At 35.9% G+C, this 22978-nt stretch overlaps 1 protein-coding gene across 5 annotated transcripts in view; it reads right to left on the bottom strand.

Moving 5' to 3' along the window:
• SYCP2 (synaptonemal complex protein 2) overlaps positions 1 to 20397 on the bottom strand; it is a 69388-nt gene extending 48991 nt beyond the window's left edge. For 2 of the 5 annotated variants that reach the window (XM_031433532.2, XM_064496952.1), the window contains exons 1-11: positions 20381 to 20395; positions 8719 to 8780; positions 7369 to 7512; positions 6417 to 6545; positions 5535 to 5639; positions 5243 to 5267; positions 3001 to 3086; positions 2295 to 2380; positions 1988 to 2022; positions 994 to 1136; positions 859 to 911 (exon numbers count right to left, since the gene is read on the bottom strand). In XM_031433532.2, coding sequence (XP_031289392.2) covers positions 859 to 911; positions 994 to 1136; positions 1988 to 2022; positions 2295 to 2380; positions 3001 to 3086; positions 5243 to 5267; positions 5535 to 5639; positions 6417 to 6545; positions 7369 to 7512; positions 8719 to 8742 — 830 coding nt within the window. In that variant the 5' untranslated portion in view covers positions 8743 to 8780; positions 20381 to 20395. Of the gene's footprint in view, positions 1 to 858; positions 912 to 993; positions 1137 to 1987; positions 2023 to 2294; positions 2381 to 3000; positions 3087 to 5242; positions 5268 to 5534; positions 5640 to 6416; positions 6546 to 7368; positions 7513 to 8718; positions 8781 to 20380 lie in introns of those variants that run through there. The other 3 variants (XR_004130837.2, XM_031433534.2, XM_064496953.1) reach the window with 3 other exon arrangements.
• Positions 20398 to 22978: the final 2581 nt, after the last annotated feature.

Below are 22978 nucleotides of genomic sequence, written 5' to 3'. Positions count from 1 at the left end.
CGTTTTGTGTGTTCGACTACGAGCAGAGATCCCTAATTTAGCTTATACTACTAATATAATGGAAATTCCCATAGGATTAGATGGGAAAAGAGGAGTAGAAATGAATAATAATTCTGATAAAAATGGGTGAATTCATTGAATACTTTTTTGGCCAGATACTATGATAAGTACTTAGTATATAACCATCTCATTTAATCCTCATAACAAACATATGAGGGTAGGTATTACTAGTATTCTTAATTTATAACAAGGCAAGTAAGGTCAAATAACTTGTCCAACATTAGAATAGGCAGAAGGAAACCTATTATTCAAATTCAAATAGTATGTCTCCTTGCACTTAACCCTCATCCTATCTTTCCTTAGTAGGTAAAGTAAATGTGAACTCATTAATCCAACGTGTCCTGAGCATCTATAAGGTGCCAGGCACTGTACTATAAAAATTCTGTTCTGTCACTGTCAAAAGTGATAAAACTTTACATTACCCATCCTTCCATGACCATTCCTGAGCCTAAATAGTCTCAGAGAGAGTATCTTTACAGTATGTTAAATATAAAAGAAGATGATTTATGTTGGCCATATATTTTTATTCCAGAATTTAGATGAAGGAGGTAGCTCAAGTAATATTTATACCTAGATTTTTATTTTTCCTTAAATACTAAATTTATAATAATGTATATATAATTCTGAAATGCAGTAAACCAATTTTATACAAAGTTATTAACATAAAAATGTATTTTTTCTTCTAAAAAGTATAAAGCAAAATAAGACAGTGGAGGATTATTTCAGCCTACCAGTGTGTGCTCTCTCTTTAGCTCTATTTCTTTATAATTTAATGGTTGTATTCTATATTAAGTTTACCTTCTCTTATCGCCAAGCATGCCATTTACGAGGTTAAGAAATATCCTACAATCCTAATTTAAAAAAAGAGAGAGCTTTTAAAAAACGTAGTAATTAAAAAAAACTTAATTAATTTGTTATTTTTATACTACTTACTGTTTCAAATTCAGAGTCTTTAATTTCTTTAAATGCATTAGCAATAAAATCCATTGAAAACCACTGACACGCCAGTTCTTGCCTTTGTTTTTCCGTGGTCATTCTACATAAAGCTTCTATGATACCTACTTGTAGGTCATAATCTTTAAAAAAAAAAAAAAAGTGAATGTATTATTTCAAATTATGAAAATTAAGGGTTTACAAAAGTCAATATATTTTATAAGGTATTAGAACAAGCAAGAGAAATAAGGAACATGTTAGTGTAATTTACTCATCTTTTGCCATTTTCTTCATATAGATTAGAGATATCTTATCATTACAGGAAAGAATACAGCCCAAGTCACAAAGCAAGTTTACTAATAGAAGCAAGGAGTAAAAAAAATTCTAAGGATAGTTAAAAGAAACTCCTAAATGTTCAAAGATTCTGCCATTCCATTATTATAAAAGTTGTCAACTGCAAAGTAACTCACTCAAAATCTACAAATCACAGGTAATCTTTGCTTTCCTTTTGCATAGCATGATGTTTACAGTTATTCTAAAGTACTTTAAACCAGTGGTTTATTCTATGTGTAAATCACTACATCAAAATTTTTTCTTATGAAACTTAGGAAAGAAAATTGGAGTTCTTTTAATAAAAACATTGTTCACAAATATATCAATCACAAGAATATTAAATCTCCTAATTTCATAAAATACATTTGAGAAATTTCTTAGCAAAAGGAACTCAAATCTATTGGAAAATTGAGTTATTATTCACAAACCTACCATTAGACACAAATTATATTTGACATCTCCTATTATCATAATTACTATTTTAGTCCCACAGATATTGATCCTTTAATTACTTCTTAAAGTAATTAAAAATTTCTTGATTGTGCATGGACAGTTTATAATTCCTTCATATAATCACACTACACTACAATGTTATTATATTCTATAATATTAATAAATTTGGATAATTTCAAATACAAACATTTTGAAAAAACATACTTACCTCCAGCATCTAAAATCCTTTCTCCCATACTACTCCTGTGAATCAAAAAAAAAAAATTATATACTAGACTAGTATCAATAAAATAGAAATGCCATATGTTTGAGGGAAAAAAAAACTTCACTACAGTTTACAATCGGCTAGTATCACAGACTTTGGTAGAAAACATATGCATAAATGATACTAGAAACCTACAATAGTTTATCAGTTTTAATTATTAATGCAATTCATGGTTGCCTTATTTGCCTTATAAAACATCCTTTTAGTTCCTGACTTGAATTAATTAAAGCAATATAGTACAAATTATTACATGAGAATTAACATTTCTTGGTTACAGAGTATTTTTCCAGCATCTTGAGGCATTTTGTCAAGCATAGCATTCATTTTTTTTAGAGTCTGGAAAAGAAAAAAAAGATAATTCATTAACTGTATATATTCAGTGAAACATTAAATAGAGATAAACTTAGAAGCTTATTTTTTCTTAATCACAGCATTTTATGTAGGGCATGGAGAAGGATAAAGAATATAAAGTCAAAAATACTACAAGAAAACATAAAACACAGGTATCAAAAATAGAATATACTATGATTCATATACTTGTAGCAGGTATACTCTTTGCAGCATGACATGTGTTTATTATTATTACTCTATTATAAGAACTAAGGAACCAAAAAATATTACCCTATTAATATCTGTTCTTATAGTTATATACATGTACACACATATATACACTAATACAGGTTGTTTTTAGCATTTAAATACTCAAGAACTCCTAATAGCTAAATGGAATCGTTTATTTTCATATGAGCTATATGTATACATGGTTATGAATTTTCAGTAAATATTTAGGTAATACATTCATCATGTCAGACAATAAACTGTTAAGACAATAGAAATACACTACATGATAATTTAGTGACAAGATAAAATAATTATTTAATTTGATGAATTGCTACCAAATTTTCATCACTTTCTTATTTTTCGGTTTTAATAGAAAATCTAAAAAATGACTTTACCTCCTGCTGAATACAAATAGTCACTCTTGAGTCAATAACCAGGGCACAAATTCGAGGTACGAAACTTTCCACTATTTGCCTTTTACCTGAATAAAAGTGTTAAATTATTGACAAATGTATATTTTAAACTCATTTAAATGACAATTTTTTCTTATATAAGTTACTGGGAAGGATGTACTAGTTCAGTTCAGAAGAGGGCTCACTGATTGGCCTGGGTACCAGGAAGCATGAAATTCAGTCCTGGTTCTGCCAAGAACTAGCTACGTAAAACTTTGAAAAAACACCATTAAACAGATGTAACCGATCTCAACTCCCTGGCAAAGGAATAACCACAGATCCAGCGTCTCCTTTTAGGCATATAAAGCAGTATTACTTTCTTGGATGAAATAAATACAATTCAAAACTAGAAACTTCTACTGTGAGGTTTTTACAAAAATTGGCCTCAGTAATTTATAGTCATACCTCGAAAATTCCATAGTAGCCATTAAGTTAACCTCTCAACTGTATGAAGCTCTAACTATCTTGACCTATTTCTAAAATTTGACCCTATTCTCTCAAAGACAAGGCTTTATTAATACTAAATATATTCAAAGGAATTTGCCACAAGCTAATTCATGATGCAAATTTCAAAAATAATTTTAAATAATGGCAACATTGCAATAGAAAATGTACTTTACAAAGTGAATATATTAAAAGAAAAAAAATCACTGAATCAGGTGAAAAGATAGTGATTTACTTAAAAAAGAAACAACTGGATCACTTTATAATCATTGGTGCTTTTTAGAACTGTTTTTTCCTCTAAAAACTTAAGAACTTAGATTTAATTGTTATGTTAATTTCAAAGAAACCAATGAAAATGTAGCATTAACTACAACTGAAATAGACAGCAATTGATCTTTAAAAACATTTTGGCTTTGAAGGCAGCAAACAGCTGTTCCTTTATTTATGAACAATTCACCAGCTATCAATCCTAAGTAATTCTTCCTCAGCCAACACAGAGATAAGCTAACTAGAATTGTTTGGCACAGGGCACTGCCAAGCACAAGTGAAATGATGAGTTGTAACATCTTCTGTATTCTCAGTGTACTATTGAAAATTTTGTTTCATTAGATCAAGGATTGACAAACTACAGCCTACAACCCAAATCCACAGCCCCTTTTTGTATGGCTGTATTATTCATCAGCAGGTACTCCATGGAAACATTTGAATCTATCATGTTTTATTGAACCAGTAGTCTCAGGTGAATTTCATTCATTCTTATGAACTTAGCTATCATCAGTGACTACTGAAAGGCTTTGGTAATTAGCTTGGGCTGCAGAATTGATAGTTTCTTGGTAAATTTAACCCCAAGGTACAAGGCAAAATAGTGCTTATATGAGAAACTTACACTTGAGTAAAGTCATGTCAATGAAACTAAAGTTATCTGAATCACAGGCAATGTCTAGCTGTTTTATACATTTCCTGGGCTGTCAAAAGCTAAGAGAAGTGACATCTCCATTCCCACAAAAATGCATAGGGGATATATTTTTTCCAAGCCCCGACTACAGATCCAGAAGGATTTTTGCATGGTTAATGTAAGTGCAAAGGAAATTTCCATATTTCAAAATCCGTTTAACTGTGCAATTGAGGAGCTTCCACCTAACCTTCAACTGAAAGTGATTAATCTGCAATGCAATAACATTCTAATAGGCAAATATTAAGAAAAAAGTCTAATATAATCCTATAAATGCTTTACAAGTGATGAATATGCTGTTAAAAATCGAGCTCATGAACTGATACCTGTATTAGGCATTATCTGCATGAAAAGACATTTTCTAATGCAATGTACATAACAACTTATTACAGATAAGCATGAACAAATGACTGCAACCAAGTTTTATAACAGCAAACACTAACTTTAATTGAAATGTCCTTGCCTCAAAAAAGAGTGCTAATTCTCATAAGTAGTCCTGTATTACAAAAACACTGTACTCAATTATCATCATATTTTGAATTGCATCAATAAAACACTTGTGGAAATTTGTTTTCTTTCTTATTATATAAGTACCTACATAATACCCTCATTTTTTTCTTGGCCCACAAGCCTAACATATTGACTGTCTGACCCTTTACAGAAAGTTTGTCAATCCCTCAATTAGATAAGAAATTCCTAATATTAGAACAATACTATGAGAATTGCAAAATTACAGCAAAATGCTAACAGAAAATTATTGTTTCAACAGAAATAAAATGTTTATTATACCTTCATCATCAGTGTCATGTATGACCTAAAAAGAAAGTGAATAATATTTAAGTTAAAATTTACTGTCTTATAAAATATAAACTACCTTACATTATAAAATAATACTAAAATGACAGATTACACTTGAACTCACCACATAATTATTTAACTTTTATGTAGTAACTAATTAATTAATCAGGATAAACGCACTAACCAATCTGTTAGTGACTTTTAGGCTTGGGGCATATACGACACAAATTGTTTTTAAATAAGCACATGCTTTGTAACATTGGTGAATCAATGTAACTGTTACCATCAAAAGATCAAATAAATCTTCTATCATATTTATAACGGCTTCATCTTTTGAATTTCCTTGACTCAGAATAATTTTCTTGGATTTTTCAAACCAGGCCACCATGTAAAAAAAAGAAATGTATACATTGGTTACTTTGAATTTAATTTCAATAACTTTAAGAATGCATACTCATACAAACAATAAATCTAAGAGTAAAGAAATATCAAAAATAAAAATTCCAGTATTGTATCAAAATACATTCATGCTCTTAAACATCATTGTTTTTGGTTTTTGGTAACTCACTACATGTTCCCATTTTTTAAATGGGAATGGATGAAGTTAATTCTAATTCCAATTAGAAGATCTTTATTTCCTCCCTTCAAATTCTTAGTTCATGCATATTCATATAATAGATAAAAAATAAAGTATCATCATACATAAATTTATTTTGGCATTGTCACTACTTGAAAAGTTTTGGTATTATTTTAATTTTATTAATTAACTCAGATGTTTGCATACATACTGTCTTAAGCACTGTTCTTGGTGCTCGGTATAAACCAATGAACAAAACAAACAAAAATCAGTATCGTACATTCTAACACAGAAAACAGACAATAAACAATATAAAAAGAAAAGTAAAGTTAGATAGTGATTAAGATGAGCTAAAGAGAAAATAAAGCAAGTAAAGGCTTAGGAAGTCTTGTGACCTTAAATTTACATGATTATCAAGGAGCCTCTATACAGTTTCCTTGTACCACAAGTTATAAAAATATTTTATCTCAAAATTTTATATACAACTCCCCAATTTATTTTTCAACAGTTTGAACCATTTATTTTATTAGAAAGTATATCCTTAATCGTATTTCCCTCACATGAATATGTTACATTATCTAGACTTATCTTTTGGACTAGTCCTTGTTTTATCATAGTCAGAAGTCCAGCTTGTCCCAATATACTGATATTTTTGCCACATCTTCCAAAAGAAACCAAAATGGTTGAAACAGCTTGGATATTCTTTTTATTAAGCTCCTGAAATGAAAATTATACATTTAAACATCTGTAAATACAAAATAGAATGGAATTGGTATTCTGCTTAATTAGGAGCTTTAAAATCCTCACAAATCCTAAATATTAGCCATTATCACGATCATAATCTCCATATTGCAAAAGACAAAAGTGTGGTTTAAAAAAGGCAACTTGCCTACAACCATGCAGCCAGTGAATGATAAACCCAGTACAAAAATGCAGACATGTATTAATTCAAGAAACTTTAGACTATGATACAACGAATTCATTACCTTCCATTCTAAAAAGCTCTAACTGTATCTAACTGAGGGATAAAAGAAATTTTTACTCACTCTTTCAGATTAGTAACAAATGGTCAGATTCTGGGGGAGATTGTCAATAATCACTTTCTCTCACATGTAAGAATACCTTACGCATGATAAAGCAAGTCCAATGTTTTGGATGATTTTTGTTATGTATTTGCAAACACCAAGCATTGTCAATACAATATGAATACACTGATAGGGTTTTCAAAACATAGATCAAGTTGTTCAAATTTCAAAAAGGTAATAAGCTATTTTTCCCCAGTTTAGGTAACGGTTAATCATTGTAACACTATCTAAACAGTTTTTTATATATTTTATTTAGAAAACAACATCCAAAATGTTATTCAGGACTCCTCAAACACACACAAAAAAGCAAGTGGTGAAACAAGCATGTATTTATACAATTATAAGTGAATTTGCCGAAGTCTTTTTATTCATTTCTTCCAATGGAGTATCTCTTCCTAGAAAGTAGAGTGCTATCTAATAACTGTAACAAACATTCAATAACAGTGAATATTTACCCTGCACATAAGGTCATCCAACTTGTGGAAAAACTGTTTGCTGCATTTGATCTTCACATCTTCACAAATATCAATTTGTAAAAGTGTTTTCAAAGGTTTGAAATCATTTCTTCTTAAAGCATCATCAATGCATTTTTCCAACTGCTAGAGAAATATAGTTAATGGCACATATGTTGAATCAAAACCAAAATTGGTCACCTTACTGCAATCTGGTAATTTAAGAATTGTTTTCACATGAAAATTCTCAAAAGCACTTATAAAATATCAATTCATTTATATAAAACCCTGCCCACTATTAAATTTGGAGTAATACAATTAGATATTAAGTTTCTCCGATAGTAAGACTTTACATAGAAAAAATATATATTTTACTAAATTTCCCCTTCATATCTTTTATTTGAAAGTCATCATGTTAAACTCAACAAAAACCTGTTAATGAAGGAAATAAAATCAACTTTATAGTAACTAATAATTAATATCATGGATAAAACCCTAATATATCTATCAACTTCTTCATGATGTAACAGAGACATAGAGAACAAACATGGTTACCAGAGGGTAAAGAGGGTGGGAGGGGATAAATTGCGAATTTGAAAATTGCACCTCTTGGGGAGTGATGGAAATGTTAGCTATCTTGATTGTGGTGGTGGTTTCATGGGTGTAAACATCTACCAAAACTCATCAAATTGTACTTCTGAAATATGTGTAGTTTACTGTACAGGAACCATACCACAGTAAAGGTGTTTACAAAAAAAAGAAGTATCCACTAATGATGACAATGTTGATAAGCATACTTCAAGAAGAAAAAAAATTCATTAAGATAGGTAAAAGCACTTTTTTACAAACTATACCAACTAATATAACTTAAGTATTACATACCTATATAATTATTATATTCTATATTTATAAGCTTTACAAAATCTGCCATTCCTGCTTTTAAAGTATAACACCATTAATCAGGAATTTTCATACAATAATCTGATCACCAGACTTGGTGGTGAAGTGTACACACGTTAAATAGCTATATTAAAACCTACTCTTTACCTAAGTGCAAGTATCTTACAATTTTAAACCTTGATATAAAAGTATGTAGACATAAGTTATACATAAATCAGTGTATAATTCATTTCAGTGTAAAAGATATATTTAATCTTTAATACTTTATGTTCTTAATAAAGCTTTTGAAAACAAATCTACTGAAAAAGTGAAAAAATAACCTTTTATTTAAATCATTCTACTCAAATAAAAACAAGTTTTGTCTTTCCTAAAACTACAGCACTTAATACCTATAAATAAACAAAAAGTGATTTTAGGAATTAAAATACTTCCTTTTGTTCTAGGACTACATACCTGGAGATCTGGTCTAATTGGCATTTTGAATTAATTTTAAAACAGCTGGACAAAACAAACACCTATAAAAGAAAACATATGCTTTCTGTATCTTATTCTATTTTATATGTTTACAGTTTAAAAACCTTAACATACATAAATAAGCACTGCTGATTATACTAAAGGCAATAAATATCATTTCTTCAAGTTCACTATTGTTTATGAAATTACTCATTTGAGTCTGTCCAAAGAAGTTTCTGGAGGAAAGGCTGAAGATCATTTATTCAAGCCTTCTCTTTTTATACAGATTACTTAAATAAATGTCAAAGTCTTGCCAAAAGGTCACAATTCTAGTTAGTGAAAGAATACAAATGTGGATCTCCTATGTCAGAGATTCCTGGTATATCTGTTCCAACCTTGGGAACAAGAAGAAAAATAATCTTGAATTAATGTCTAAATGAAATTTAGGTTAGCAATACGATATTTAAGAAGGGAAGAATACGTAAGTATATTACCAAAGAACAGGATTTTTTAAAACATAAATACACAATGAAAGAAGTGAGGGAAAGATAACCTAAGTACATTTTCCCTCCAAAGGAGAATGGAAACAGGAAACAACAGGGTTATGTTAAGCACCATCTACCATCATAACAAAAGCATCTAACATTTCCAAGTGCAATTTGGAGGTTAGCCCTATAAAGTAAACAAACAAAAACAATGTTTTCTATATATAAAACTAGAACAATTAAAATAATCTGTTCTATGAAGAACTTTGTAATAGAATCACAGGAAATCCAATATAGAAGGATAATTAATTAATTCAAAAAGGATACAGGACTGTGTATCTGTAAAGCAACAGGAGGCACTAGTCACAGTCTACTTTTTTGCAGATGTGACAGTAGAGAAATGTAAGTGCCAATGAGGACACACATAAAAGGCATATAAAAGGCATGAGTAAAAAAATCTGCATTTCCAAAGATAACTCTACAGGAAAAAAAATCTGAAATCCAGAGAAACATTTGCTCCATGTGCATAAGAAGCCAAGTTTAAAGATTCTTTCGCAGCACTGTTCTGAGTAAGAAAATTCACAAGCACCCAGATGGAAATTGGGAATAGGAGGGAGGGTAAGGAATGAGTAAATAAAATGTGGTATATAATAATCAATTTCGTGAACATAACAGGCAAATAAAATGAACCAGCATTTTAGATGTTTGCAGCCAGCTTTAAGTGGTTAAAAACATGTTACCAAATGATAAATACAGTGTAATGCTATTTATGTGAAGAAAAAAAAAAGAAACTTTGTATCATGTATGATCATCTACATGTAGGTAAGTGCATGTAGGTACAGACACATTTGTATGTCTGTGTGTATGCTGAGAGACATTTACCTGTACCCCTTAGGATAGTTGCAGTGTTTTTCAGTTTACTGGGGAGGAAGAGTAGAGTTGCACAGACTATAATTGGCTATTTGTCAGAAGGAAACTTCAGTTTTATTTGAAATGTATACATATTTTTAACCTTTTTTAAAGTACAGTAAATTCTTGCCAAAATGCAGGTAGTTGGGGTCCAAAACTTGGGATCAATAAAATGTGGGTTTGGATTACTGTGAGGGAAATGAAATGACCAAGGGCCAGCCTTTGTGATGAAGCAGCCAGGAGTTCAGCTGCTTTATCCAAATCTGTCCAGAGCCTAGCTGTGGTTTTACCCCATCTGGTTCTGTTTGTCTGTTCTGGCTTAAATATTAAGCAGGTGCTTCTAGGTTTGTAGCTAGCTGGAATTCCAGTATACCGCCAATGATTCCATGATCTCTAAAGAGTTGGTAGTTGTTTTGTCATTTTCCCTGGAAAATATTGGAACACAGGGATTGACCATTTGCCTCCCCAATTCCTATGAAGGGATGTGTCTTTTTTCTACTTGACTTGACTCTTTCGTTCTCTCAAGGCCATCACAAAAGACAGAAATTTAGCCTGTATTATCTCAGTTATGGAGGTAAGAAATAAGTATCGCACGCAAGCAACCAATAGGGGGATTAATGACGAACGTAAGATGAACAATGTAGGTTAGAGAACCCTGAGCATCCACCACTGCCACTATCATCATAGGCTGAAAGCTTTAGTAGGGAACATTTTTGGCTGTCTTCAGGAGGGAACATTCCTTAGGATAGAAAGACAAGGTTGAGAATAACACAGAATATCACAAAGGAAGAAAATGATAAAATGTATAGAAGGAAAAAGTTGAGATATGAAGAAGAGATGCACACATTCCAATATCTATTCAATAAGAATTCCAAAAAATTTTTAAAAATAAAAAAGAGCAGTGAGACAGCAATAGTTGAATAACAGCCAAGAAATTTCCCAAAATTAATATAAATATCCACAAACTGAAAGAGTCCATTGAATTCCAAGGAAAATAAATAAGAAAAATTACATCTAAACACATTGTGAGGACGTTTCTGAGTAAGAATAAAAGAAAATCTTAAGTTACCAGAGAAAAAACAAAACACAAATGCATGCAAAAGAATAAACATAATAGATACTCTGTTCTCACAATGCAGTAAATTTAGCAATCAGCTACAAAAGTAGGTTCAAACTTCCTACATATTTGGAAACTAAAACACATACATTTGAATAGTCCATAGGATATAAAAAGATAGAAATGATAAAATATTTAAGTGAATAAGAAAATGTATACATGTAAAAACCTTCAGGCGGAAACCAAATCAATACCTGAAGTGCAATTCACAGACATGGATAAATTAATTAAAGGTAAAAAACAGAACTAGCCAAAAGAAACAGACCCACAGGACCTCCAGATGGTAGTTATTAGACAAAAACTTCAAAATAACTATGAGTGCTGTGTACATAGTGACTATAAAACAAAAGTGAGAATTGTGGCAAAGAACTGGAAACTGGGGACAGGGAGGAGTGGTAAGGAAGGCCACAGAAAATCTGAAAAAGGACCAATTTTAAAAACAAAAATAGTCAATAACACACACATCTATCATTAATTACTGTAAATGTTAATGGACTTAATGCTCCAGTCAAAAGACATAGAGTGGCAGACTGCATAATAAAGCAAGAACCTTCAATATGCTGCATACAAGAGACCCACTTTAGGGAGAAGGACACATATAGATTGAGAGTGAAAGGATGGAAAAGGATATTCCATGCAAATGGAAAAGCCAAAAAAGTAGGTGTTGCAGTAATGATTTCAGACAAAATAGACTTTAAAACAAAGGCCATAAAGAAAGATAAAGAAGGACATTTTATAATGATTAAAGGAGTGATACAAGATGAGGATATTACACTCGTTAATATATATGCACCCAATATAGGAGCACCTAAGTACATACAAAAATTACTAACAGAGATAAAGGGGGATATTGATGGGAATACAATCATAGTTGGAGATTTTAACACTGCATTAACATCACTAGACAGATCTTCCAGACAGAAAATAAACAAGGCAACAGAGAAATTAAATACTACAATAGAAAAACTAGATTTGGTGGATATTTTCAGAGCATTACACCCCCCAAAAATAGGATATACATTCTTTTCAAGTGCACATGGAACATTTTCCAGGATCGATCATGTACTTGGGCACAAAAGAAACCTCAACAATTTTAAGAAGGTAGAAATTATCTCAAGCATCTTTACTGACCACAATGCCATGAAACTGGAAATCAACAACAGAGAAACAAAGGAGAAAAAAAGGAAAGCATGGAGATTAAACAATATGTTATTGAAAAAACAATGGGTCAATGAGGAAATCAAAGCTGAAATTAAAAAATACCTTGAGACAAATGATAATGAAAGCACAACCACTCAAAACCTATGGGACACAGCAAAGGCAGTGCTAAGAGGGAAGTTTATAGCGATACAGGCCTTCCTCAAAAAAGAACAATCTCAAATAAACAATTTAACCCACCACCTGAATGAATTAGAAAAAGAAGAACAAAAAGCCCCAAAAAGCAGCAGAAGGAAGGAAATAATAAAGATCAGAGAGGAATTAAATACAATAGAGATTAACAAGACCATAGAAAAAATCAACCAAACCAAAAGCTGGTTTTTTGAAAAAGTAAATAAAATCGACAAACCTCTGGCCAAACTCACAAAGAAAAAAGAGAGAGCACAAATTAGCAAAATAAGAAAGGAAAATGGAGAAATTGCAACAAACAAAGTAGAAATACAGAATATCATACGAGAATATTATGAAAAACTATATGGAACCAAACTGGATAACCTAGAGGAGATGGACAAGTTTCTGGAAACATACTGTCCACCAAGACTGAATCAAGAAGAATCTGAACACTTGAACAATCCGATCACTAGAAAGGAAATAGAAATAGCAATTAAAAACCTCCCTACAAATAAAAGTCCAGGACCAGACAGCTTCACCGGGGAATTCTACCAAACATACAAAGAAGAACTCATACCAGTCCTTCTCAAACTCTTCCAGACGATTGAAAAGGAGGGAATACTCCCAAACTCATTCTATGAAGCCACCATCACCCTGATACCAAAACCAGGCAAAGACACTACAAAAAAAGAGAATTATAGGCCAATATCACTGATGAACATAGATGCCAAAATCCTCACCAAAATTTTAGCAAATAGAATCCAACAACACATAAAAAAGATTATACATCATGACCAAGTGGGGTTCATCCCAGGGACACAAGGCTGGTTCAACATATGCAAATCAATCAATGTAATACATCACATCAACAAGAGAAAGGACAAAAACCACATGATCATCTCAATCAATGCAGAAAAAGCATTTGATAAAATTCAACACCCATTTATGATAAAAACTCTTGCCAAAGTGGGTATAGAGGGAACATATCTCAACATAATAAAAGCTATATATGACAAACCTACAGCCAGCATAGTACTCAACGGTGAAAAACTCAAAAGCTTCCCACTAAAATCTGGGACAAGACAAGGATGCCCACTATCACCACTCCTATTCAACATAGTCCTGGAAGTCCTAGCCACAGCAGTCAGGCAAGAGAAAGAAATAAAAGGGATCCAAATTGGAAAAAAAGAGGTAAAAGTGTCATTATATGCCGATGACATGTTACTATATATAGAAAACCCTAAAAGGTCCACACAAAAGCTACTAGAGCTGATTGAAGAATTCAGCAAGGTAGCAGGTTACAAAATTAACGTTCAAAAATCAATTGCATTTGTTTACACTAACGATAAATCAACAGAAAAAGAAAGTAAAAAACAATCCCCTTTAAAATAGCACCCAAAGTAATAAAATATTTGGGAATAAATCTAACCAAGGAGGTGAAAGAATTATACACAGAAAACTATAAACCATTGATGAAGGAAATTAAAGAAGACTTTAAAAAATGGAAAGATATTCCATGCTCTTGGATTGGAAGAATCAATATTGTTAAAATGGTCACACTGCCCAAGGCAATCTACAGATTTAATGCAATCCCTATCAAATTACCCAGGACATACTTCACAGAACTAGAACAAATCATAATAAAATTTATATGGAACCATCAAAGACCTAGAATTGCCAAAGCATTACTGAAGAGAAAGAAAGAGGCTGGAGGAATAACTCTCCCAGACTTCAGACAATACTATAGAGCTACAGTCATCAAGACAGCATGGTATTGGTACCAAAACAGACATATAGACCAATGGAACAGAATAGAGAGCCCAGAAATGAACCCACAAACTTTTGGTCAACTCATCTTCAACAAAGGAGGCAAGAATATACAATGGAATAAAGACAGTCTCTTCAGCAAATGGTGTTGGGAAAACTGGACAGCAGCATGTAAAACAATGAAGCTAGAACACTCCCTTACACCATATACAAAAATCAACTCAAAATGGACTGAAGACTTAAACATAAGACAAGATACAATAAACCTCCTAGAGGAAAACATAAGCAAAACATTATCTGACATACATTTCAAAAATTTTCTCCTAGAAGAAATAAAAGCAAGAATAAACAAATGGGACCTAATGAAACTTACAAGCTTCTGCACAGCAAAGGAAACCAGAAGTAAAACAAGAAGAAAACCTACGGAATGGGAGAAAATTTTTTGCAAGTAAAACTGACAAAGGCTTGATCTCCAGGATATATAAGCAGCTCATACGACTCAATAAGAAAAAAATTAACTACCCAATCCAAAAATGGGCAGAAGACCTAAACAAGCAATTCTGCAAGGAAGACATACAAATGATCAAAAAGCACATGAAAAAATGCTCAATATCACTAATTATCAGAGAAATGCAAATCAAAACTACAATGAGGTATCACCTCACACCAGTCAGAATGGCCGTCATTCAAAAATCCACAAATGACAAATGTTGGAGAGGCTGTGGAGAAAAGGGAACCCTCCTGCACTGCTAGTGGGAATGCAGTTTGGTGCAGCCACTATGGAAAACAGTGTGGAGATTCCTCAAAAGACTAGGAATAGACTTACCACATGACCCAGGAATCCCACTCCTGGGCTTGTATCCAGAAGGAAATCTACTTCAAGATGACACCTGCACCCCAATGTTCACAGCAGCACTATTTACAATAGCCAAGACATGGAAACAGCCTAAATGTCCATCAATAGGTGACTGGATAAAGAAGAGTTGGTATATTTATACAATGGAATACTACTCAGCCATAAAAACCGACAACATAGTGCCATTTGCAGCAACATGGATGCTCCTGGAGAATGTCATTCTAAGTGAAGTAAGCCAGAAAGAGAAAGAAAAATACCATATGAGATCGCTCATATGTGGAATCTAAAAAACAAAAACAAAAACAAACAAACAAAAACAAAGTGTAAATACAGGACAGAAATAGACTCACAGACAGAGAATACAGACTTGTGGTTGCCAGGGGGGTGGAGGGTGGGAAGGGATAGACTGGGATTTCAAAATTTTAGAATAGATAAACAAGATTACACTGTATAGCACAGGGAAATATACACAAAATGTTATGATAACTCACAGAGAAAAAAATGTGACAATGAGTGTGTATATGTCCATGAATGACTGAAAAATTGTGAACACTGGAATTTGACACAACATTGTAAAATGATTATAAATCAATAAAAAATGTTAAAAAAATAAAAAAAAATAGTCAATAACAAGATTATTAAGAAAGAATAAAATGGATGGATTTAATAGCAGATTAGACACAGATGAAGCAAAAGTTACAGAAGTGGAAGTGGTAGCAGAAGAAAATATCCAGAATGCACTAGAGACAAAAATAATGGTGGGGGTGGGGTGGATCAGACGACAGATCAAAAACACAGAGGATAAATTATGAAGCCCTATGTATGTGCAACTGGAATCCCAGGATAGGAGATAGTGAATGTGGCAGAAGCAATACCTAAGGAATCAAGACTGAGAATTTCCTAAAACCAGCAAAACACATTAAACAACACATTCAAAAGGCCTTACAAACCCTAGCAGGGGGAAAAAATCCCAAAACCCTGGTGCACCACAGAAAGCTGCTAAAAATCAAAGGCAAAAATATTTAAAGTTGTCAGTGATTAAAAAAAGACATTATTTTTAAGTAGCATCAATAAGACTAATGGCTGACCAATAGAAACTATGAAAGCCAAAAGACTCAGAATAATAACTCCTTTAAAATTCTATAAAATTGGACATTAGACCAATGAACCTAAGAGACATATACAGAACCTTCCACACAACAGGAGCAGAACACACATTCTTTTCAAGTATATAAAGAAGATTCTCCAGGATAGATCATATGTTAGGACACAAAACAAATCTTAATAAATTTAAGAAGACTGAAATATTATCAAGCATCTTTTCTGACCACAAACTGGACAACCTAGAAGAAACAGAACCTAGAAGAAACATACAACCTATAAAGATTGAATCATGAAGAAACAGAAAATTTGAACAGACCAGTTACTACAAAGGAGATTGAACCAGTAATCAAAAATCTCCCAACAAAGAAAAGTCCAGGACCAGATGGCCGCACTGGTGAATTTTATCAAATATTTAAAGAATAACTGACACCAATCCTCAAACTTGTCCAAAAAATAGAAGAGAAAGGAGCATTTCCAAACTCATTTTCATAAGCTAAACTTACTCTGATACCAAAGCCAGAAAAGAACACTATGAGGAAAGAAACTAGAACATGCTAGTGGGGGGGGGGGTACTGCAAGCTAGAATTTTACAAAAATACTATTTAAAAATAAAAGGAAGAATCATCTTATTTGTTGTTAAAACACACCACAAAAGTCACAATTATTTAAAAAACAGTATTAAAATAGGAAATAGACAAATGGATCAATAAACAGAATCCAAATGCACACCCAAGCATATATTTGAAGTTCTTTTATGAGTAAGAATGTTTTGCAAATCAGAGGGGGAAATGTAAATTAGTCAATAAATGCCCAAAATGGCACTGGGAGATTGACTCACCATGTTAAAAAATAAAATTAGGCTCCTTGTTTCCTCCTATTTACAAAATAAACTCTAGTGAATTAACTACCTAATGTAAAATAAAATGTTTTAAAACTATTAGAAGGAAACACAGGAGGATATCTCTATGACTTTGCAATACTAAAAGATTTAAAATATAAAAAGAACAAAGCATAAAATATAAATATGAATTTTTTGTACATCATTGCCTGTGTGTGTCTCTCTTACACACACCCATGCATAATTTCACACACACAAAAAAATTGGGAATCTCCATTCACTCATAATCCGGTACTCAGTACTGGCCCAGCAAGTCCTATAACCATGAACACGTTCATTCTCATAACTCACAACCTTCAAGTTCGAGAGAAATATTTCCCTTGCCTATGCCTTTGAAAGAAGGAGACTGCAATTAATGACACTATTCTGTTTATTTTGTATGTTAGAAATCTTCCATAATAGGGGAAGGGTATAGCTCAGTGGTAGAGTGTGTGCTTAGCATGCACAAGGTCCTGGGTTCAATCCCCAGTACCTCTATTAAATGAATGAATAAATAAATAAACAAACCTAATTACCTCCCCCCAAAATAAATAATTAATTTTTTAAAAAGAAATCTTCTATAGTAACAATAATAATTTTAAAGGACTCAGGTGGGAGGCTGAAACAATGCAGATAAGATTGTAGGTTGTGCTGATACATTTTAGTCTGCGTGGGAGTGGAAGCAGAACTGAGCAACCAAAATGCTCAAGTAAGAGAAAAGACATTAGTTAACTGTCAATTTCTTCCCCTGGCAGAACAAAAATACAGTTGATTCTTGCGTAATGAAAAATTGCTTCCTAATAGTGTCAAATGTCGCTTGCTTCCCTTTGTATTTCAACTTGTGGCTCTGGAAGTACTAGCTTAGTGCACAATATTTGCAACAACTGTACACGGTGACTGAGAAACATTTTGTAGCTCTAAGCAATTCCTATTGTTCTTTAATTTGTATATATGTAAATCTAGACAACCGCATGAACATGATATAGACTATCTACAGTTAGATAGCAAGCAAATACTGGAACAGTGACTAAGTTTATTTTTATAAAAATATTTAATAAAGATTGTTATTCAAAAATTAATTTCACTGTTATTAGAACAATTTTATTTAGATTAATTTATTAATAATTTGTATCTTATCTTAATTTTAAGAGAATTTTAATATTTCAGAAAACATTAAAGAAACAATACTTTTTATACTTATCTTATTTTTTTTTAACATTTTTTATTGATTTATAATCATTTTACAATGTTGTGTCAAATTCCAGTTTGGTGAGTATATTTTGAACAAAATTACATGTAGTTTTAATCCTTAAATTCTATTGTCATTAGAACACAAAAGTAAAAATCTTGATTACATTTACTGATTTTGCTAACATGAAAAAAGTTTATGAAATATGTACTAATTTATGAATTACATAGGTCCTTGTTACTTATCCAAAATTCACCAATCCATCACCATCATCAAATATCCATAATAAACGCATTCAGTTATCCTTGAAATTTTGTTAACACTCAGTCATAAACATAATAGCTTTACACATATTTTTCTATTTTGTTGCAATGAAGGTATCTGTGTGAAATTGAAGACTAGAATATTTTATTTAACAATTTGAAAGCTTTATTTAAAAGTATAAGAACTTAAAATATTTTAGGGACCTCTACTTGTACTTTTTCCGTACAGTCAGCAACTATTGGGGTGGGCCTGCTTATGGTTTCCTGCGTCACAACTAAAACAATTTGAATTTAAAACGTAATTTACAAAGTACTCTGAGACATGAAACACAGCACAGAGGAATTATTTACGGCCAAGAGGAATATAAAGCTAACAACATGGTTTCCTAGTCTACTTTTGTGCAAGCAGTCAAGGAAAAGGAAAATTAATCAGTACCTACACGGGCAGATTTTTTAAAGTAAGGAAACCAAACTTAGCAATCTAGTGACTCTTCTCTCTCTGCCAAAGCTGAATACATACTGTCTTTAATAGAGCCAAATGTTTAGTAGTAGCCATTAAAGACAACCATTTGCAACTTTAAGAGAAGGCGAAGCCTGCACGGGAACAGAAGCTACACACGCATCCTTCCACTGTCATGTGCAAACAATTTAAAATACCTTTATGAAGTTCTGTGAGCTACAACCAGGAACAACAGAACCAGCTAGGAAACCTAGCATTCAATAATTTCTCAACAAGACTCTGTCTGTTGCAGGGCGGGAGCGAGGCGGGGTGTCAACGGAGCAGGCTTTGAGCCCTGGCCTACTTACAGGCAAAACAGAAGAAAACTAGAGAGAAGGCGACAGTGTACCCGCGGGCAGGTGAAAGGATTAAGGTTTAAAAGACACCGAACAACCTCACAGAGAGGCGAGGCAGACACGCTCCCCCCGAAACCGAAGGAATGCAACGGCAGCCCGGCACCACGCAGACATCCAGCAGCTCCAGCGCCGCTCGGGGGTTAACCGGGAGCGGCGGGAGAAGCCCCTCGTCTCCCACCGCCGCTACAGCGCCGACGCGCCACTGCGCAGGACGCCACCCACGACCCTGAGCGCACAGACCCGTCTCGTTCTTCTTCCCATGCGGTGACGTCAGGGCCTCGGGGGGCCCCCAGACACGGGGGCCATGGAGAGCACTCGCGGGTAAGGACGGCAGCGCAGAGGCCGGGGACGGCGGCGCGGCGGGGAGCGGGAGGAGAAGAGCGCGCGGGCACTTCGCTCTTCCTGAGGTGGGGATCACCTGCCTCAGCGAGGCCCTAGCCCCACCTGGGCGCAGTTACAGCTGCCAAAGCTAAGCGGCGGGCCAAGTCCCGGCCGCCCGCGGGCTCTCAGGCCGGGCCCGCGTCTCCACCCGCGCTGCCACCTAGATTCTGGCTCCGCTCAGCACGCGGTCATCCCCGGCCCGGCCGGTCAGGGCCCGCTCCGCCCCGCGCCGCCCCGCCGAGGACGCCGGCCGCCAGAGCAAGTCCAGCGCGGTCCCCGGGCCGCAACCGGCCCCTCACGCCCCCACGCCCCGCGATCCCTCGGCGCGAGGCCCGCACTGCCCACCGGACGCCCGGCCGGAGTCCGGCCCCCGTCGGCCCCCGACCGTTTCTTCAACGGCTAACGCCTCAACCGTCGGGACGCCGCTCGCCCGCTCGCGCGCCCGCCCGCTCGCCCCAGGAAGCCCGGCCTACGCCGCAGCTCCCTCTGCGCGCCCCGTCAGGGAGGCCCACCCGGGCGCCCTGTTCTACCTGCCGGCTGGAGGCGGCCTCCGTGCGGAGCTCCGGGACCCGCCGCCGTTGCCGCCCGGCGTCGCGTCTCCTCGCCTCAGAGCTCGCCGTGGCACCTCAGGCGGCCGAGGGAAGGCGGGAGGCGCCCGTCCAATCGGCGTCACGTGCGGTCGGCTCTGCGTCCAATTAGCGCCGCCGGCCGGCCAGGCCCCGCCCCCCGTGCGAGCGCCGGGGTCGCCCTAGGCCGGAGGCAGGGGCGCTGAGGTGGGCGCGGCTTGGGGCCTCAGGTAAGTGGGAGGGGGTGCCCAGGCCCGACCCCGACCCCGACCTCTGACCCCCTTCGGGCGGCGGCCGCGCTGCGAAGCCCTCCCTGCATGGACGCGCTGCGAGGGAAGGCGCCTGCGTAGCTCCCCTCTCCTGCTGTCCCCTCCCCGCCCACGGAGTGGACGTGCCCCAGGGGTCGCCGGGCCGGACCGCAGGACGTGAACCAGAAGTGCCAGAAGGCGCCAGTGGGTCCAAAGAGACCCCCGGGCTCGCAACCGCCACCAGGGAGGGCTGGAAGGGGCTGCAGAGACACAGGGGCACCCGCCTAACCTGCAAGGACGCGGTGGTCAGACTCCCCTGAGAGAGGCCCACGCTGAGGGCCAGCTAAAGCAGCAGAGCCACGCCGGGCAGGACCCCGCTGACCACCACGCCTGGCGGCTGCGTGCGCCCTTTCCCACCTCCGGCCGCTGACCACGCCCCACACCTGCCCTGCCCCGCCCCTCTGTGCCCCGCCCCACCCGGTGGCCACGCCCCACACCTGGGTTTCCTAGAAGCAGGTGCAATGAGTGGCTGCTGCTCTCATTAGCTGGAACCCCAGACCCCTGGAGGCTAGAAAGATGAAGTCATCTAGGTTTGGCACTGAGCAGAATCATCAACCGTGTATTCTCAGGCTTTCTAGAAGGTTTCCATTTAAAGTATCAGTTTAAATGATAAAAGCAATGATGCTTGTTGTTTAAAATATGCAAGCAATTCAGAAATGATTACAGCAAGCAAGCACTTCAGAAATTAAAAGTAGTGATTTCTCACCTTGCCACCTTTCAGTAGAGAGAACAACGTTCAAGCCCTTTTTACTGTTTCATGTGCTCAGAAAGCACAAGGATTGTTTAGTTACCATCAGTAAACTACCACATGGAAGAAAAAATCATTCATTTTGATCTTATTTGAATTGTTTTTAAATAGGTTTTTAGATTATGCCGTTAGATGGAAAACCTTACCAATCGTAATCCAAATGTGCTTTCAATTAAAGGTAACAAGCTCTTCCTATCACATGGCAGAGAGAGGGAGGGCTCTGGGGTAGGTGTGAATGCTGACTCTGCTACTTACCAGCTGTGGGACTTTAGGTGAATTATCTAAAACCTCTCTGAGCTTCATTCTTTTCAGCTAAGAAAATGGGAATATTATCTACCAGGTAGTGTAATTATCAGAATTAAATGAAATCAAATACATACAGCACCTAGCATTGTAGGCAAGCAAGTAAGAGAGGACACAATAAATGTTAGTTTCCTTTCCTTTGTGTTCAAGGCTTTGTAATTGAGTGGGTCACAAATGGGGGGAGGGGAAGCAGATACACATTAATTATTCCATGCACAGGCTTCCATAAGCACTAAGAGAAGCACAACAACTACCCTATCCCGTGTCCTCCTCTAGCTTTCTTCATATGTAATGCTGACCCGGCATAAAAGAGCATACTTCAGTTACTCAAAGACATACACGACTGTGCTACTGAAGATGAGGTGCCATCATGCAACAGACTTATTTTTGCAATATATTAAATTTGACAGCGTTTTAGGAAGGAGCAGACTTATGTGTGAAATAACAATCAACAAGTTTCTAAAGCCTTGTTTCAGTAATTAGACCACCAAAAAAACCACACCAAGCACACTCCAACCAACAATTTGTGCATATAGGCTTTAATATTTAGGCATAGGTGAAGTCATCTTACATGCCAGGCATTAAAATATGTTTGGGGAGACAACCCAATCATTGCACAATCCACAACAAAATGTGAATCTCTCGGCCACATAACTGTATTTTCAGGTCTGAACATCTCCTTAAACTTTTCTGCAGCTTTTTTAACCAACTAGGCAGGTATATTTAAGCTTTAAAATGTTTAAATATTGATCTTTTTTCAAAGGCACATTGAGGTTCTCTTAATATCGAAGATGTAACATTTACTTTGTACTCTGTGACCAGAACCTTTTTTGGGAAGTGACCTTCAGATGGATTATAAGATTCTCTACGTGCCTTTCCATAGCAATACGTCTGCCAGCTCCAGCTCATACCTGAATGCTCCTGCGCACAGGGCCGGGGCCAAGGGCAAAGCAGCCGAGGCCCTCACAGGCTTCCTGACCTCACTGGACTGTTTGTTAAAGAGCAGGAAATGCAACCAGGCTTCTCTCCCTCTTGCATGTCAATGTAGTACACAGTTCTAACAGCCAGCAACTGTTCCATTTAGTCACAACATTTAAAATCAAAATTCCATGTTCTTAGATCAGAAGGTACCAGAGAAAGCCATCCCTGCTGTTGGAATCTTAAAAACACACACACACACAAATTGGATTAAAAGCAAAGCAT

This window comes from Camelus dromedarius, chromosome 18 (assembly GCF_036321535.1).
Source record: "Camelus dromedarius isolate mCamDro1 chromosome 18, mCamDro1.pat, whole genome shotgun sequence".
Classification (NCBI taxonomy): Eukaryota; Metazoa; Chordata; class Mammalia; order Artiodactyla; family Camelidae; genus Camelus; species Camelus dromedarius.
The sequence above is the reverse complement of the archived record's forward strand: the minus strand, read 5'-3'. Positions and strand labels throughout refer to the sequence as shown.